General features: G+C 40.5%; 2 protein-coding genes across 4 annotated transcripts in view; one reads left to right on the top strand and one right to left on the bottom strand.

Moving 5' to 3' along the window:
• The first annotated feature begins 2,299 nt into the window (after window positions 1–2,299).
• On the top strand, window positions 2,300–15,147 carry arpp21 (cAMP-regulated phosphoprotein, 21). The gene is given in 21 exon segments (XM_029443325.1): window positions 2,300–2,450; window positions 6,799–6,960; window positions 7,084–7,249; window positions 7,361–7,399; window positions 7,505–7,609; window positions 8,155–8,266; window positions 8,465–8,603; window positions 9,449–9,586; window positions 9,679–9,775; window positions 9,889–9,984; window positions 10,077–10,114; window positions 10,214–10,270; window positions 10,922–11,112; window positions 12,155–12,295; window positions 12,384–12,493; window positions 12,612–12,686; window positions 12,801–12,956; window positions 13,341–13,430; window positions 13,432–13,444; window positions 14,384–14,490; window positions 14,620–15,147. Coding segments are annotated over 19 exon segments (2,019 nt in total). The 5' UTR covers window positions 2,300–2,450; window positions 6,799–6,960; window positions 7,084–7,087; the 3' UTR covers window positions 14,773–15,147.
• A 464-nt stretch (window positions 15,148–15,611) lies between these two features.
• zftraf1 (zinc finger TRAF-type containing 1) overlaps window positions 15,612–18,971 on the bottom strand; it is a 12,665-nt gene continuing 9,305 nt past the window's right edge. For 2 of the 3 annotated variants that reach the window (XM_029443326.1, XM_029443328.1), the window contains one exon: window positions 15,612–18,971. This exon is cut by the window's right edge and continues 292 nt beyond it. The gene's annotated coding sequence lies outside the window, so the exon portion shown is untranslated. The other variant, XR_003833027.1, reaches the window with a different exon arrangement.

Raw genomic sequence — 18,971 nt, 5'->3', positions numbered from 1 at the left:
TGCCTACATTATTTTTCACACCTAGCTGGCAATAAACCTTTCTCAGGTTCAGATTTTGAAGAAGCAGACGTTATTTGTAGGAAGTCCTTATCAAGCAGAAGTTACACGCAGATAGTGAAAGTATGTAATGTCCTTCAACTGTGAGAAATCATTGTTAAGGTAGTATAATACCATAAAAACTGTAGAGATTAACAGATCATTTTTACCCAGGGACCCTAGCTGGTTAATGCGGCCATGCCCCCAATTACTTATATTTGTAAAGGATGGGTGCGATCAGGGCTGAAGCTATCACTCGACTTGGACATATGACCTCAGTATTTTTAAAATGGACCTGGCTGCGGATCAGATATAAAGCTTGGTAACATTCTACAAGATGCCATCCACGTAAAACGATATCTTATTACTTGTGTCTGCTGTGGTGAAACCAAAGATAGATGAGGCTTGATGATTCAGCTTCAGGCGGGCTCTATGGTAAGTGCAAACAGACATGTGGGTAAAGAATACCCTTGTCTCCTCCTGCCCAAAGCTGTATGTAGCTACCACCGAGGTCTCGTACTCTGTTATAAATATTACACGTTGGGTTTTAGAATTGAAAGAAAAATATGTAACATTTCCGCAATTTTGAAGTACTTTGATTTTACTTGTGTATTTCCCTTTTATGCTACCTTGCACTTCAATACATTTTAGAGGGGATTATTGTACTTTTTGCTCCACTACAGTCATTATCAGTCAATACAGTATATAAATATGATGCATTTTTATAGTTCAAACCACCCAACAGTTTCTAAAGTAGTTAAAATGAACACTAAAATGTGGCAGTTGTTTTTAACTGCGCAATATGTAGGCCATGTATATGTACAGTGTGTGTTGTTGTACATACGTATATGCTGCATCATAACAAGTTGTTGACTCTTATCACTTGAAATGAAAGTGACATTCACAGTATTTTGAATAAAGAGGACCAATAACATAAAATCACATCTAATCACAGTTCTCGATCCAAAGGATTAATGTTAGATCTCAAGGCAACAGATGAAAGGCTGCCAACTCTTATCAAACTCTACAAGGCTGTGCTTCAATAAGCTTTAAAGGTGTACAGTGTTTGTTGATTCATTTTGAAGTAATTTCACCATGGGAACTTCCTGTTTCTTTCAGTACATAAAAGCATTCATAGAGGACTTATTCAGATTCTTTGAAGTAAAATACTACAATTTAAAACGGCTGCATTAGAGGTAAAAGCCTGCATTGAAAATGTCACTTAGGTAAAAGTATATAAGTGTTATTTGCAAAATGTGCTTAAAGTATCAAGCAAAGGAAAGTAAAACTACTCAAAGCAGTGTTACTATGCTATTATATTATAATATTCAGGCAGCGTTTTACAGTTGTAGCTGGTGGAGTGGATGCTAATTTTAACTACCTCACATATGGTGTGTGAAGTAACTATATAAATGTAGTGGACAAAATATCCTCCTATGAAAGATTGTGTTAAGCTGATGGATAGGCAAGACATTTAAATTAAAATATGGGGCCCTTTTGTTGCAATAACCTTATTATTAACCTAATCAAAAACATACAAATAATGTGATGTACTATATGACATGTATAATTTGTGGAATTATTAAGTTTAATATGATTGACTATTCAGTACAGTAAACAGCATATCATGTAGACTATGTATAACAGTCTACCTTTTTTATAAGACTTTATTGTCCTCAGGGAAATGTGTCTTTGACACATATTTGCTGTTAAGAAAATACAAAATAACATAGTACATACATACAGTACATAAACAGAGTGTCACCAGTCCACATGCACCTGCACAGACACCAATCATAAACTTGCACACTGCTTGTTGAGTCACCATACTTGTGTAGACTACATATGTGCATTAAGAGTAAAGCTGTTTGCTGTTCTTGTTGTGTCTTAGGTGTAGCTTGCAGTGATAAATGTAGTAGAGTAACGATTACAATTCCCTCTAAATGTGTTCTTAGACTACTGTAGGTACGATACAAGGTACATTTTACCCCTGCATACGAAAAGAGAGTATTTATTGTTGTGTGTCCCCTCAAGTGTTACTGAAGTCAGTTATTGCAGTAATCTTGCAGTAGTAAAGGAAATGTAATTGAGTTGAAATTAGATGTAATACAAAGAGAGACAGACCAGTATGAGAAGCGAGAGACAGGTACAGAGATAGAGATGAGTGGGCTGGGTGGAGGGCTGGCTCTCGTGCATTCTTCGCGTGTGTGTGGGCGCGTGGCTCGGGGTTCAGAGCTGTCTTCTCCTCCCCACTCCTCCTCCCCCCCCCCCCCGTGCTCCCCCTGTTCCGACAGAGACAGGCAAAAGGCGAAGGAGGAGCAACGGACCTCACAGTCAACAGAAGCTGGGTGTACAGCAGTCGCGCCGGTCGGTAGGCTACACGGGCAGAAGCCCACGGAAGACTTCACCTCACGGTAAGCTAACGGACACTCCGCGAGGAAATCTCATCGACTAGCTTGATTAACGGTTGCTCCGCCAGTTGACATCGACGCTCTTTGCTGTCTTTTGATGCTGTCCCCTCTTGTTCGTACTTGTACAAGAGATTAATAACATCAGATCATAAAGTAGCGTGATAAAAGAACAAACTGGGTAAGAAAATATTTATAATTTAGCCGAAACTCTACTGAAATGACGGTTAAATTAACTAGCTAACTGCCCCGGAGCGCAGCTATCAGTCGCATCTCCCCCGGGTCTGTAACGTTAGCGACGGCGCTGAATGAATGGTAACGGTCATTTAAGAGCCAGTAAATGTGTTGTTTTTTATTTTAGCTTACTGTGTTTAGCGCTACTTAGATGAAGATGTCAGAATTTTAACTTGTTTTTTCACCTTTGGTTCTTTATATTTATTGTTACGTGTGTGTCTTTGGGTGAACGCATGGGAATTTTTGAGGCGATTTAAGTTGTCTATTCCCCCCGTGTCTCTGTAAGACAAAAGTCCCTTTTTTGTTATTATCTATAACATTGAGTTCATGTTGTCAGTGCTCCTGCTGTGTATCCTTCGAAACCCGTCCTCCGCGCTCCACATGCAGCTGACAGCACTGTGAAGTCCCGGAGCAGGAGGTCCACTCCCTGCCCGGGTGTAAAAATAGCCCCGTGTGTCAGCTTAGCCTGGGTCACAGACGGTAATGCGACACACGGTTTTGTGCATTCAGCCCTCCAAAAGGGAGAGTCCCATCCCGGGAGTAGATAGCACAAACTGTTATCTGTTTTTCCCGTTATATGGGTCAACAGGATGCCACAAAAGTTGTGCATGAAGATGACACCTGTTTGTATAGCCTACTTACCGCACCCTCCGTTTAAACTTGTGGCACAGTCAAGATGCCATCAGTTGTAGACTGTGAAGAGTTGCGAAGCTAATAATGTGTGAAGTAGCCCTTTAACTGTTGCTGGGCTGTTTTGTATTGATGCAGGTTTTCCCCCCATCTTGAGTATGATCTTGAGGTTTGAGTTCAGCTGCAGAGCGACACAGCTGTCGCAACCACAAGTTACTTTGGTAATAAAGCTGCGGTGTCTGCCCAGGTGCTGGGACTCGAAGGACAATGTAACCTATTTTTTTTCCTCATGTGTAGCCTACTTTCTGTTCTCTTGTTTTAAAGTGGAGGGTGAAATATTGCACCCCCGTTTTTATTTGACTTAAATATGAGGCAGCAAGGAGATAAAATAAAACCTGCCCAGGAGGGAAATATTTCAGCTGCAAATGTAAAAATGTATATATATATATATATATATATATATATATATATATATATATATATATATATATATATATATATATATATGATGATATATATAAAACCCGAAGGTTTGGTGTATATATATATATATATATATATATATATATATACATACTGTATGTATGTATGTATGCATATATATATACACCATATATATATATATATATATATATATACAATATATATATATATACACAGTATATATATATATATATATATATATATATATATATATACAGTATATATATTAAAACTCAAAGTACCTTCTATATTGTAAAAGGAAAAAAAGGAAAGCAGCCCAATTACAGACTCCGGGGCAAAGTGTACAGATTATGGATAAACAAAGCACTGAATGCTTTGAGTTTGCCTCAAAATTCTCAATTATTATTTTAAACCAGAGAGAGACCTGCTCTCTTGTTCTCTCGCTGAAATCCTAATGAGCTCCGAGCTGAGGGAAAAAACATGAAATACCCTTTTAAATTCAGCTGCAACCTGGAAAAAAAAAAAAACATTCAGCTTCTGTGACCATAGGCAGTTATGATTTCTATGTTTTCTGTTTTGTTTTCAAGAGATGGAAGGGTGCAAATAAAAAATAAAGCAGAGCAGAATGTCTTTAGAGATAATGTACAGTTAAATGTCTACATGTAGGACAGGATAATAAACCCAAGCATACGAGGTACAATGGTAGACCCATGGAAGTGCCACTGGAAATTATAGCCCTGGTATTCAAATATAAAAAAAAATCAGTGGTCTTAATTACAGACAGGATCGTACTGGGCTTAATGTAACTTGGTGCTGATGACAATGGTCATTTAAAGTAGCCTTTGGATGTATCCCCACTAGACTGTCTTTGTGTCAGTGTAGATGAGCCAGGCAGATTTTGGCTGGAGAAGAAAGGTGTCCTGGTGAGTAGGTGGCTCTGAGGCTGCAGGCTTCGGGGAAAGCAGCAGATGGATGATGATGTAGCGGGTACTGGCGCTCCCTGCCTCCCGCCACCATCCGTCACGCGCTAATGATCGTGTCACACCTTCTCCCCGGGCGGCCGGCCGCTTCTGCAGCGCTCAGCTCAAAAACTGGTAGCTCCACTGAAATCCCCTCTTCACGGCCGTCGGCTGAAAAGCCCAGAGACACATTGTGTGTGCAGCAAGCCTCTCTATCACTAATTCTTCACATCCCTCTTTCTCCATTGCCTTCTTTCACCCCTCTTCACCTTTAAAGTCCCTGCAGACTTTTTCCTCATCCCTCTTCATCCCCTGCTTCCCTTGCCTCCCATTCATCTTGTTTTCTCTGTAGTGCATCTGCACCACATCATTCTTTTCCCTCTTTGTCCCCCTTATCTCATGTTCCGGTTTGTTGGTATTGCTCTCAATTTACAGCTCTAATACATTTCATTGCCAGCATGCTTTCTCTTATTTTATACATGATTGGAATAAATAAAGATGTGTTGTTCTTTTCCTCGCCCCACCCTTCGGAGTCAGGGTCTGTTTACAGTGTAGCACACATGGAGCTGATCTGTTTGGCTAAAGGACAGCTCAGCAACTCGCCAACAGCACATTAGGGAGTCTCCCAAGTTATTATGTCCTATAGAGTGTTTAGGTGTCTTCCCTAGGCAATATGAAGAAGCCCACTAAGCTAAAACAGTGATACAGGTCGCCTGAAGCATGTGAGAGAAAATAGTGAAAAACGTGACCAACAGTCCAAAATGCAAAGATATTCTATAAGACAAAGAAAAGCAGCAACTCTAGACGTATGAAAAACTGGAAATAGGACATTTCTGGCAATTTTGCTTAAATAATGACTTAAATGAATAATTATTCATTTGATTAATGAAAACATTCTTGGCAAATGCTTTCGCTTTCGTCCGTCTTGCGCCGGTCCAAGAATTTCACCTCTAGCGGCACAATACAAATGTTTAACATTATTTTCTGTCGATTGATTAATTGACTAATTGACTAATTGATACACGTCTAAATAAACAAAATCACATATTTTTAATACATACAGAGCAGTGTCCCTTTCTATAATCCATCAAATCAAATTGTGGTCATATCACATGACTTATTTCTCTGGAAAACTTCAATCAATAAAAAAATATTGATAACTAGGGTTATGTTATCAAACTTAATATCTAAAGTACATTTAAGTTTTGAACCAATTATAATTGTAAAATTCCAATTACAACATTTTATACCAACACACGCAGAGATTTCAGGCGTCTCTACCATACTAAGAATATTTCTGGGTGGAATCACTGCTGTCATGTATTGTGTTTCATTGAGGCGGCATGGGAAGTAAACACCACTTTGGTTGCACATGGACTGACAGAGGTCTTTTTTTAAAAGCGCTATTATCTCCAGTCGGGTGTTAAATAACCATGTTAGGGGAATTGGCATCATCTGAGCTCGTTATTCTGTCCCAGGTGTTACAGGAATAAGTGTCCCCTTGAGCTCTGTGTTACAGTGGTATGTGTCCCTACTGAGTGCAGTTGGCCCTTTGGTAAAAGATGGTGGAATGCCACTTCCTCTTGTGTGTGTGTCTATCTCTTTGGTCTCTGCAATATTCTAACCACTGGGATCAGAGATTCAGTTTGGCATTCTGGGAATATTAGAGCTGGTGGATCGGATGATACCCTCCACAGCTGCTGTTTCTAAGAAAAGCTTGAGAACACACTCACGCACACACACCAGACATGTGTTCACATGAGCTACACACATGTAAATACACAAGCAAATACCACATCCAAGCAAAGGACATTACTGTCACACATGCACACACTTACAGTAATACACTTTAAGCAGCAATTAACTGTCAAGCCAGAAGAGCATTTGGCAAGCCTGGACAAAGGTTAACACACATATGTAGACACATAAGCTTAGCTACTTGATGTCATTTCCAGCAGCTATGCTTTTATGCCCTGACAGCTGTTTGATATAAGTGTGTGTGTGTGTTTGTGCAAAACAGCGTAGTGGAGTTTCTGTTGTACAATGCTAACACTGTTTTTTCTCCTATGTTTTTTCGCTCTCTTCAGGCTATTTTCCATTGACCAGTAAAGAGTCGGCAGAGAGAGGAACAGTAGAGAAGGCGAGCACGGGCGGAGAGGATAATTGCATTTCTGACTGCCCTGTGGGAACATGGGATATATAACCTCATCATTCACCTGTGAGGCTCTCCAGTAAACAACGGCAGATAGGTATGAACAGACACACACACAGACTGCAGGGAAATAAATCCTTAAAAAGCAGTAAAATATACAAATGTAGATGTTGTGTGGGTAAAGAAACAGGGACATGAGTCCATGTTTTACGTTGTTTAGAAGGATGACTGAAGCAGCTGTAGAGAGTGCAGATGTCCTCCTAAAACCATGTGATGTGATGTCATGTGATGTCATCAGCTGCCCCTCCCCGCTACCATGTCTGTCCCTCTGCAATCAGAGGGAGGATGAGGAGTGTCACCATGACAATAAGAAGCTGGAGCAGCAGGTTAGCAACACAAAATATGGTGTATCACATTAATAATATACCATATTAAAATGATGCACACTACCGCTCCTCACATGCTCACTTTATGACCAATTGTGTCCTCACTCACAGAAAAACTGTAATCAGGTGCAACCAAAGAAAAAAATTAAGGTAAACTAAAATAATTCTGCTTGTCATTATTCATTCTTACTTGAAACATGTATTGCATTGTACTCTATGAATTTGTAATATTGCACACTTGTATGTGTATTTTAGGCCAAAGGAAAGTTAGTGCGGAGTATGGCTGTCTGCGAGGAGTACTCACCATTTGAAGAAACCCAGGTAACACCAGTGGTGGAAGAAGTACTCAAAAGAATAAAGGTATTTAAAAGTATACTTAAAAGTAAAATTACTCATCATGTGGAATGGACCATTACAGAATAATGTATATTATATTATTGGATGTTAATCTATAATTTGATAGATTAATGCATGTATGATTTTAATGTTAGAACGGGTTCAAGTGGGGCTAATTTTAATTGCTTTATATACTGTTGTGTAGTGTGCTTAATCTATAATACTAATATATCATATTTTATTTGTTGATAATATTTTGTAATAATAATTTTAATATGTTAAGTAACAATTTATCAAATAAATGTAAAAATAATAATTATAAAGTTAATTAAAATTGTACTTAAGTACAGTACTTACATTACACCCCTTGGTAACCACCACACACACACACACACACACACACACACACACACACACACACACTCACACACACACACACACACACACACACACACACACACACACACACACACACACACACACACTCACTCACACATACCCAGATCATCATCCACCTCCTAATCATCACCACATTCACATTACTCTTTTTTTATTTTATTTCCTCTCAGGCATCTCCAGACGCAAACATCTTATCTAGCTGCCATGACAACGAGAGGACTTCCTGTAAGGAGGAAGAACAGGAGCACAGCGCAGATCCAAAGAAACATTCACTGTCCAAAGGTGTGTGTGTGTGTGTGTGATTGATATCTCATAAAAGAAAAGACAAGAGAAAGCTAATAAAATGTAATAAAAATGGGATTCAGTGGCACTATTTAGATGTAGTTCTCCAGGGGTGTTTAATATTGCAGTGCGCCTTTTTGTATTTTATTTTTATTTTTTTGTCTCGTAATACATCTTGCATGCCTGTGTCACTCTCAGAGTCCAGCGTGGAATACACCGACTCCACCGGCATAGACCTGCACCAGTTTATCGTCGACACCCTCAACAGCAACCCCAGAGACCGCATGATGCTGCTGAAACTGGAGCAGGACATGATCGACTTCATCACCAGCAATAGGTGTGTGTGTGTGTGTGTGTGCGCGTGGGTGCAAAGGAGAGTACATAACCATGGGTTGTCAATGAGCTACTGTATCTATCTGTTTAAACGTGCTGAAATAAAACTTGTGTGCATGCTTTATCTTATTAAAAGCTGAATATGGTTGTTTGATCATTTAAAGGACCAGTTCACACCAAAATCATAAAAAAATTATTCAGTGCTATTTATCAATCTGGATAGTTTTGGTGTGAGTTGCCAGTTACTCCAGATAATCCATATACCTTGTTGTGAGCAGTTTCATGTAGGAACTATTTTCTTTCTAGTAAACTACACCTAAAACCGTATCACCGCACTGAAGGAATCGGGCATGCACTCATGGATGAGAGGCCTACACCTACACTGTAGTTTGGTAGTAAGAAAAAAGGTTCCTACTTGAAACTGCTCATAACAAGGTCTGTAGATTATTTTAGTAACCAAAATCACACCAAAATCTAGATTGATAAATAGCACCACAGGTAAAAGGAAGATATGTATTTTTTCTTTTGGGGTGAACTGTCCCTTTAAGATATGTTTCCAGCTCATATATTATTATTTTGTCCATACAGCTTATTTAGTGTACTGATCAATATATTGAGCCAGTTATGTCACTGTGGGTGTGTTTGAGCCACCGGGGAGGAAATTGGAAATAGAACCAGTCTTAATCTATCTCCCACTGTTACCTTTCGGTATCTCCCTTCTTCTCTCTCTCTTTCTCACTTCTCCATTCCTAGCTCCCTCGTTCTATACTTGTTTTCCTCTCTGCCTCTTTCCTTTTCCCCCCTTTCACTAATTTTCTTATATCCTGCCTCTGTTTTCCCACATCTCAGTCCCTTTAAGAAGTTCCCTCACATGTCGTCCTACCACCGTATGCTGGTCCATCGGGTGGCGGCCTACTTTGGCATGGAGCACAATGTAGACCAGACAGGCAAGTCTGTCATCATCAACAGAACCAGCAGCACGCGCATGTAAGCAGGCATAATGTGTCCCTGCATGTAAATCCTTGCCTTTTAAGCGTTTATTGTGAAGTAACAGCGGTTGTTACTTGTTTGTCTTACAGACCGGAGCAGCGTTTTCTGGACGAGGTGCATAAGGACAAGACTGAAGAGATCCACTGCTGGAAAATTATTTTGAAGAGAGACAGCTCAGATGACCAGGTATGTCTGTCCTCATATCTCTATAGCTGCCTGTCTCTGTGGAACGTCCTCTATAATTGACATTGATAGTATCCTCTCAGCGTTTTGACCAATTCCCGTTTCTCTCCTCACAGACCCGACTTCACCCCTTAAGGGAGAAGCAAAGCAAGTCAATGGAGGAGAGAGAAGAGGAGTACCAACGAGCACGAGACCGAATCTTCAACCAAGAGGTGAGACAGGGAGAGAGAGAAAGAGCAGGCAGACAGGCAGATATGACATAGAGACAAAAAGGAGACTTACTAATTTCTCCGTACTTTTACAGCCAGTCTGCACCCAGGAGAGCGCCCATGCAGAAACCAGGTAACCTTGCCTACAGTATATTCTCACCATGTGCCTTTTCAGCTTTTTATATTTATATGAGGACATTAATATATGTCTGTGTGTGCGTGCTGTGTGCAGGGCTGCGGAGGAGTACAATCCATATGCTGAGACCCAGAGGAGAAGGCAGCTCTTCAGGTAGAGCTCTGTCTGCACAGACGCAAAGTCATTTATCATCTTAATCTGGTCAGCCCGGCTACAACAGAGCTTTTCAGAATCTGCAGTGGAAACAAAATGAAGACCTAGATTTAGGTTTTTTTTTGTGTCAGGGTTTAGGATTGTTGGAAATCAGCACATTCTGAAGGAAAGTTTTTACATATTATCTATGTCAGTGAATATATTCATAGCCTTCATTATGTGTGGCATATCAGCAGGTGTGAAAGCCACTTCATAGGAGTGTAAATTACAAATTTCATCACAATACAATATTATAGTGATTCTCTGGACAGCGGACATTCAGGGGCCTGTGATCGACATGACACGATATAATAAGGCCATTTAATTGTTACATTTATACCGACTCACAAAAAGCAACTAAAATATGATTTGACAATTTTATTACTGAGCTCTTAAATAAATAAAAATCTATTCTTTTTAATTAAAAGAATCTTAAAAAGATATTAAAGATGATGGTATGTATCGATGTTTTCACTTTGCATAGATAACATTGGATCGTTGATCATTGAACCAATATACGGATCCTGATCTCACCCCTACCACTTTGTCCTACATTCACATAAATGTCATGCGGTAATAAGGTTGTAGGATAATTCTGGATGTGCCTCACAGGGGGAGCCGTGACAGCTCAGGCTCCAGCTGGACGGGCAGCAGCAGGCAGAGTAGCACTGAGACAGACTGTCGCTATAGCAACGACCCCCGACCTTGGAGCAGCACAGACTCTTCTGATTCTTCCTACCAATGGACGAGTCCCGCCCTGAAACCCTGCCAAGTTGCCAACCACAGCTGGGACGCACGTTCAGGTGCAGCCTTTTTATTTATTTTTTCACCTTGAGTGATAACCCTTCTTAACACTTCTCTGTCACACCTTTAAAGGTGTAAATTCAGCTATCGAGGGTGAGACACTTCACTCCTCTCTTACCTGTATGGAAGCAAACTTATTCGCAAATTTCATCACCACACCACACATTTAAAATGGCTCTTTAGAAATGATGTTGGTTCTTTATTCAGCAGCATCTAATTAACAAAAAAGGAGTGGAAGAAAATGAAACTCCATGAACCTTCACACCATAGCTGTAAATGTTCACACAACACCTCCAGTCTTCTTCACGTACTCAAGAAAAACACGTCATTGCTAAAGGGCACAGTATGGTTTTAGCACAGGAATGGGGGGAGTGTATAGTTAAAAAAACAAACATTTTCCCTCCTAGCTTTTTCAGATCACAAATCATCTAGTGACTTTGGAGCTTTTTTATCCAGAGGAGGATATGCTCTTTTTTTTTAGGAATGCAATGATCACATACACACAGTTTTACAAGCTGCCTGATCTGCTGGCCACTGAGCAGCTCCACTGGAGCATATGGGGTGAAGAGCCTTGCTCATGGGCAGAGGTGGTAATGCTTTTTTCCCACCCAAATGAATTAATATATTCACCCGGGGATTTAACTGACTATCTTCAGGTCATAATCTTGCTTCTTCAACCTTTAGGCCATCACTGCCTGGCTGATTGCTAGCTACTACATTCATTAGAAAAGACAACACTGCGAAGGACACAGTGCACTTTGTTTTCCACAGCTTTGTTTTTCCCGGGAGATCGTACCCGGTGACAGTGAAAATTGCATAATGAAACAAGGCTTATAGGGAAACAATCTAAATACCAATGGTGTCATTATTCTTTAACCATTACATTGTGCAATCAACATTTACTTCATAATGATAAGTTAAGGCAAAAAAACTTTGTCTATTGCCACTTTAAGATGTTGAAATTTGACTATATGCAGTGATAATAAAGTTCTTCCTCTTTATTTTATCATCTCTCTGTCTCTCTGTCTCTCTCTCTCCCAGGCTCCATCCCTCTTTTCAGACTGCCATCCACTTGCCCTCACCCCGCCTCCTCTCCCATTATAGATGATGGGGCTCCTAACTCTGCCTACATCATAGAGAACGGGATCCCGCCGGGAAGCATACTAGTGAACCCACATACTGGTACATACAACACACACACACACATACACCAGTATATTACATGCACAACACATACACATTTATCACACTCAAACCTTTGACCTCTTAGGGCAGCCTTTCCTGAACCCTGATGGAACACCTGCTGTGTACAACCCTCCGGACAGTCAACAGCCAATCAGGATCCAGACTCAGCTGCAAGGCACTCCCTCTCAGCAGCAGGTAGCGCGCACACACAGTAGGAAGTGTTTGACATGCAAGAGATGTTCAGACTGACATACATAGCTGTACATGTGGCTGTTTGTGTCTTTATCTCTGTCCCCGCGTGCGTCTCTCTCAGGTGGTTCAGTACTCATCTGTCTCTTACACGGCTCCACAGATGTTGCCTGTCACTCCTTCACAGCCATATGCCACAGTATGTATCGCTGTACAGTCTTACAACTGCCGCACATACGTGTGTTTTCAGTATGCATGTGTGTTTACGGGCTCCCATGTGCATGTTGTTGACCTCCTTTCTCTTGACCGACAGATTGAAGATCTCTCCTCGCAGTTTGCTCATGTGAGCTGTCAGTCAACGGGTGAAGCCCCACCCCTCTACCCTCCCGCCCAGGGTTACATCTATGCAGCTCCTCCCCCCCTTCCCAACCCCCCCAACCCCTCCAGCTACTGCCAGCCATCACCTCCGGTACGGATGCACATGCCCTTCATATTTTAAAGTTGAGAATAAAGTCAAACTTTCACTCGCTAACGCTAGTAGTTTGTTTTATTCTTAAATGATAGAGAGTTATTCTCAACATTTATTTTTGAAATGTAAAATCTAAAAAAATCTATCTAATAATGTTTTCTTATGCCTGGCCCTAATACTCTTCCGTACGTTTTTGATTAAGTACATGAAACAATAATTTTATGGTCATGTAAGATGTATTAAATATTACTGTTTTAAGAAAACAACATGCATACATTCTGGATTGAATAACTTAAATTCTAGTTATTTATATTTCGAAAGGATTTAGCTATGTAATGGAACAGTTTAAGGTAGTTTAATAGTATTCATATTATTTCCCTATAGTTACCTGTGTATTACTACGGCCAGTACCCTACCTCAGCTCAGCACCCATGCAGGCCTGTCTCACCGAGCCAGCACATCCACAGCCAAGCATGCACAACCAACAGGTGTGTGTGTGTGTGTGTGTGTGTGTGTGTGTGTGTGTGTGTGTGTGTGTGAGAGAGAGACGCAGGCCGTGGTAGTAGAGGAGGGGGCCGTTACACTGTCAGAGATGTAGTCTGAGGGTCTCACAGTGAACCGGTCTCTTTTCCTGCTGCTTCTATTCAACGCAACGACAGAGAGCAAGGAGACACACATTTAAACACTGTCCTGTATTAGAATTTAGAGCATCTTAATGAGCGAATGTATTTGAAACAGCTGTCTATGAACACCATCTCGGCATCAGTGTGCGTTAACAAAATAGACAAAAATGAATGTATATAATTATACAAGACTCAAAGCGCCGACATCTGAACAGAAATGCAAATGACTCCATCAGTAGGACTGCATGAAGGATGGAGAAATGTGAATGTATTTCCTAAGCAGGCTTCTTGTTGCTGTTTTTATTTAATATTGCCAATAAAGATTTAAGTGTAAATACTGAATTGATAAATAAATATGTATCCAAAGATTAGTCGACTTATTGATTAGTTGATCAACAGAAAAGTAATGGTCAACTATTTTGATAAATTGTTTATTTTGTAAAGTAATTTCTCATGCAGAAATGGAGATTTCTAAAAGAAAATCCCATTTTATATCATATTATATTCAATGTCTTTGATGTCTTTCACTTTTTTATGACATTTTATAGAACAATCAATTAATCTAGAAAATAATCTGAAGGTTAATTGATAATGAACATGGTTAGTTGCAGCCCTATATCCAACCAAATGTTTGCCCTCTCTTTTTTATTAATGTTGTATTGAAGCTACCACCCAGCTCTTTTTATTTGTTCTAAAATAACTGTAAAACTCTCTTGTGGCTTCATTGTTATATTAACAATTTGCTAAACAAACTCCAGAGATGAAATTTGTTGATAATAACCTTTTATATAACTGTGTTTGCAGCCAGTTACGCCCCTGCTGTGGGGGTGCAGCAGTCCTCACACACCCAGGTGCAGGCTGTGCTAGGGACCTACTCACCAATGGCCTCTCATCAGCGTAGCATAGCTCAGGTAAACACAAAGCACCCAAAGGTCTCGTTCTACCTCAGCCTCCAAAAGAAGCGTTTAGCACTTTAGAAAGTGCTTGTGGTCGCAAGTTCTTCGCTCCAACTTCACTTTCTTCTTCTTTTTTTCCTGTAGGGAGGTGTTTCAGTGTCATACCCACAGAGTAAAGTCGGAGTTGGTAGGGAGGCGGGTTACTGCTGCGTGGTGCCCCCACCCTCCCACCACGGCAGCTGCCATCCTCCCAGCTGCACCAACCTCAGTGCCCCAGCCTGGGGCGCACAGTACTGATGATGCCTCGACGGATGGAGCGATGATATTTGAGTTCCTGTGTGAACTCGTGTAGTTTCTTAACACAAACACCCTTTTTCACACTCCCTCCCCAACACCCGCCTTCCTCCTGACGATGCCCACAGGGTACACCGTTCACACTCATAGCAAGCATGTGCACACACACACACAGCACAAACCCACTCACAGACAGAAATGTACCACTGTACCAAAACTTAATAGTATGTATCAGAGCTGTTGTATTGAATGCATCATTTATATTCACAAATGGAGTTTTTTATTGATATTAAATTATATATTGTGTTCCAAGGAAATGCACTGTGTGAATAGAATAAAGTGCTGTGGCTGGATTGACGATGTCACATTTCTATATCATCCTGGCTCTTTGTTTCCTCTAATGTTGATGATGATGATGATGATGATGATGATGATGATGATGCTAATGCAAGTGCATGCAGGCATGGTGAGATACATACACCAGAAAATAAAGTACATTATATGAGGACATACTTTCTGTTCACAACAGTATAGGGATGCATGATACATATTTGTTTCCACCTAATTGCAGAGAAGATCAAGACTTGCCTGCAGGGGAATTAACATATAATTGTGCCTATTATTATTATTATTATTATTATTATTATTATTATTATTATTATTATCATGATGGCCCACTGGCAGAGGCAGACATAAAATACAATGCTTTTAAAAAAGGAAAAGATTCACTGGGAAAAAAAAGAAAAATACTTGAAGTTAGTATCACATGATAATCAAAATGATGTGTGCACTGTGGGGAAGCAGAGATATTGGTTGTTAACCTACCACTGAGTTCATAAATGGGAGATGAATGGCATTTTAATGTCTGAATAACTATCGAGCAAGTGAAATATGTTGCATTAACATGGTTGATCATTCAGGACATTATAGTTTAAGGGCGTTAATGTTAATGTTAAACTTTTCACACTCGTGAAAACAAGTCAATGTGGAAAAGGACAGAGGTTTCTCAATACGAGACTTTAGCGCCCCCTCCTGCTCACAGACTGTCAGCACACTGTCCTCACATGTAGCACAATAAAAGTCATTAGACCACTTCTTCATTTGCTCATCAGTTTGTACAGCTCTAGGGCTGCAACACTCGTTTACATTACTGATTAATCTGCAGAAGGTTCTGCAACATTTGAATTAGTCAAATGTGGGGGTTTCTGCATTCAAAATGGACTAAAAATAATTAACTGATTATCAAAATGTATGCCAAATAATTTCATGTTGATTGACTTATAATTATTTAAACTCCATTTCTACCAATGGGGAAATGATACATTCAATACATTTTTGACTCGTCATAGCAGGCAAAGCACAGGTGTTACTAATCCTGTTAACGATGTCTCTGCTCAAAGTGGAATTCAGTCGTCATTCATTTTATTATGTGCACCTGTGCTTTTCCTGCTGAGACATGTGGAAACTATCCAAATATACAGATCAATGTCCGATAGAATTTTACAAACACACAGAATCATTACATTATATTATAAAATGCTCTCCCTTTTAACTCTTCAGGCATCATTTTACTCTCATACAAGCAATAACTGATAACTGCCAATGTGTGTTATTGTTCAGATGCTGGGTGATTCATTTTGCACTGAAAGTGATTCATATTCTCCCCCAACAAATTCAATGAAACATATCCATCATCCACACAAGGCTTTAAAATTAAATTTAGATTTCATTACTGCAGTATTGAATGCAATATTTATACACACCAACGGTCTCAGAAAGCCAGCTCTATTCTACAGTCACACACACACACACACACACACACACACACAAACAAGCAAGCAAGCAGCCGTGCAGTGCAGGTTCCATGATCTTTAATAAAAGGCACATGTACAGCCATAGTGAGATGAGTGAGTCCACTGGCATAGAGACGAAGCATTAAAACACAGAAATACAGGAAGTAGAGGTCAGGAGGAGAGAGAGATCTATCTGCTTTAAAGTAGAATCTACTTAAGTAACATCTTCTTGTTCTCGTTCAAGTAAGTCTAACACTAATGTCACCGTGGTAAGGTAAACCCCGCCCCCCCCCCCCCCTGCCACACACACACACACACACACACACACACATCATCCATAACACCCCAAAGTCTGATCTTCCAGAGAAATCTTCTCCAGAGGGCCGTTAGGCTCCGAGCAGACGAAGAAGCTCGCAGTCTGGGTTTCTGATCCGTCCTCATGGGTCCCTGTTGCCTCCGAGTTCATCCATCAAGTGCCGTGCACACATCGATCTCATTGGCATCTTGTATTTTGCAGAGACCCAAAATCCAACCAGTATTCTCACACTGGAAAACCACCTGGCCCAGGTGTTCTGTCCGTCAGCTAGTTTGTGGTAATTTGAAGCAAGAAAAAACTCATTAATCAAAGCTGGTGTTTTATTTCAACTGAAATTTTGAGCATGATCAAATTCATATATAAAAAAAAAGTCTTCAGTCGGTCTCTTATGATGTCATTGGGGAAAATGCGACTAGTATTAGGGAGTTTTACTAACACATAACATAGACAACATTTTTTGTTACGGATCCCTTAATAAATAAAGGTGTCAGCGCTCTATTGTGGACAAACTATGTATTGGTTTCTGAATTACCTCAAAGTTTTGCATTTCTGTGCTGCAATTTCTTTTTACTTATCGTCCAACATACTCACTGATATTGATATAGCTGCAATAATTCTTGAATAATTTAGCTGCAGACATTCTTGAAATCAAGAATTTCTTTGAACAATATAAACTGTTAAATAAGAGCATGATATAAATGTAATAATAAAGAGTTAGATCTAGATAATGTGGTTATAAAGGACTTTTGTACTAAATTCCCAAATTAATTAGCAAATAATCAAATTACCAAAAAGCAGCTGACGCAAAGAGAACCTGAAGGTCTGTTGGTAACGCAGTCATGTCCTCAAGGATTGTTTTTCACATCAGGACATGTTCACAAGAATCTCACAGATCTGTTTACACACACACGCGCGCACGCACATACACACACAGGCACACACGCACACACGCTAAAACCCAAAAGAAAAAGAAAAAGGTTCACAGGTACTTAAATATTTAGGGTTAAGAGAAATAAAAATGGTATTAGTGTTAAAGGTTATATAAAACCACAGCTGGAGGAAGAAGAACTTATAATATGCATGCAGCCAGGCCATCTCTCCTCTTGTTTAAAGGTAAAAGGGGGTCACCGGGGGAAACGGCGTCTTTCGTCTGTTCTGGCAAAGCTTGAGACATAAAAATGGACACTTTTGTCAAAACAGAAAGAAATCGTTGACTAGACTCAGGCAAAAAGGGTGTAGAGGGAAGGGACAAACAAACACTCTCTCTCACTCACTCACTCACTCACTCACTCACTCACTCACTCACTCACTCACTCACTCACACCACATTCATTCACATGTCCAAAGAACAGCTCCGTAGAGTCAGTCGCTCTTTTTTCACATTATCACATCTTTGGGACATTTCAACATAAAAGCAGAGAGTTTGGGCCACACCCCAGGGTCCGTCACTTAACTCTCTTTCCCTCTCTCTCTTTCTCTCTCTTTCCCTCTCTCTCTCTCTCTCTCTCTCTCTCTCTCTCTCTCTCTCTCTCTCTCTCTCTCTCTCTTTTTCTTTCTCTGACACACACACACACACACACATGCACACAACAAATACACCCCAGCAAATCCTGTTATGTTTGGTGTGTGTGCTACCTTTGGCTGCGGGTGTCAGGGGTGAAAGGTCGACACAACATGACCTCAGGGAGCCTCCACAGGTACACACCAGAACTCCCCGCCCCCTCTCACCCCAACACCACCGCCTGTGCCTTCACAGGTTTCACCCCACCCCTCCATCCCATAACAATGCCCACCCATCTCCATTGCAACTCACAGCTCCCCGAGCAAGGGGTCTCACTATCTTGTAAAAGGAGGTAAGTGTAATTAGTGGGGTGTGTGTGTGTGTGTGTGTGTGTGTGTGTGTGTATGTGTGTGTGTGTGTGTGTGTGTGTGTGTGTGTGTGTGTGTGTGTGTGTGCGTGTGTGTGTACCCTGCGTGAATGTGTGTGAGAGCATATGTGTGTATTTGTGTGTGTGTAGGTGTTCAGAGGTATCAGTGGTTCAGTGGTGTCTTTCTTTAATCTTCATCACTCCTCTCTCTCTCTCAGCCCCTCG

The sequence above is a fragment of the Cottoperca gobio genome, chromosome 11 (assembly GCF_900634415.1).
Source record: "Cottoperca gobio chromosome 11, fCotGob3.1, whole genome shotgun sequence".
Taxonomy (NCBI): domain Eukaryota; kingdom Metazoa; phylum Chordata; class Actinopteri; order Perciformes; family Bovichtidae; genus Cottoperca; species Cottoperca gobio.
The sequence above is the reverse complement of the archived record's forward strand: the minus strand, read 5'-3'. Positions and strand labels throughout refer to the sequence as shown.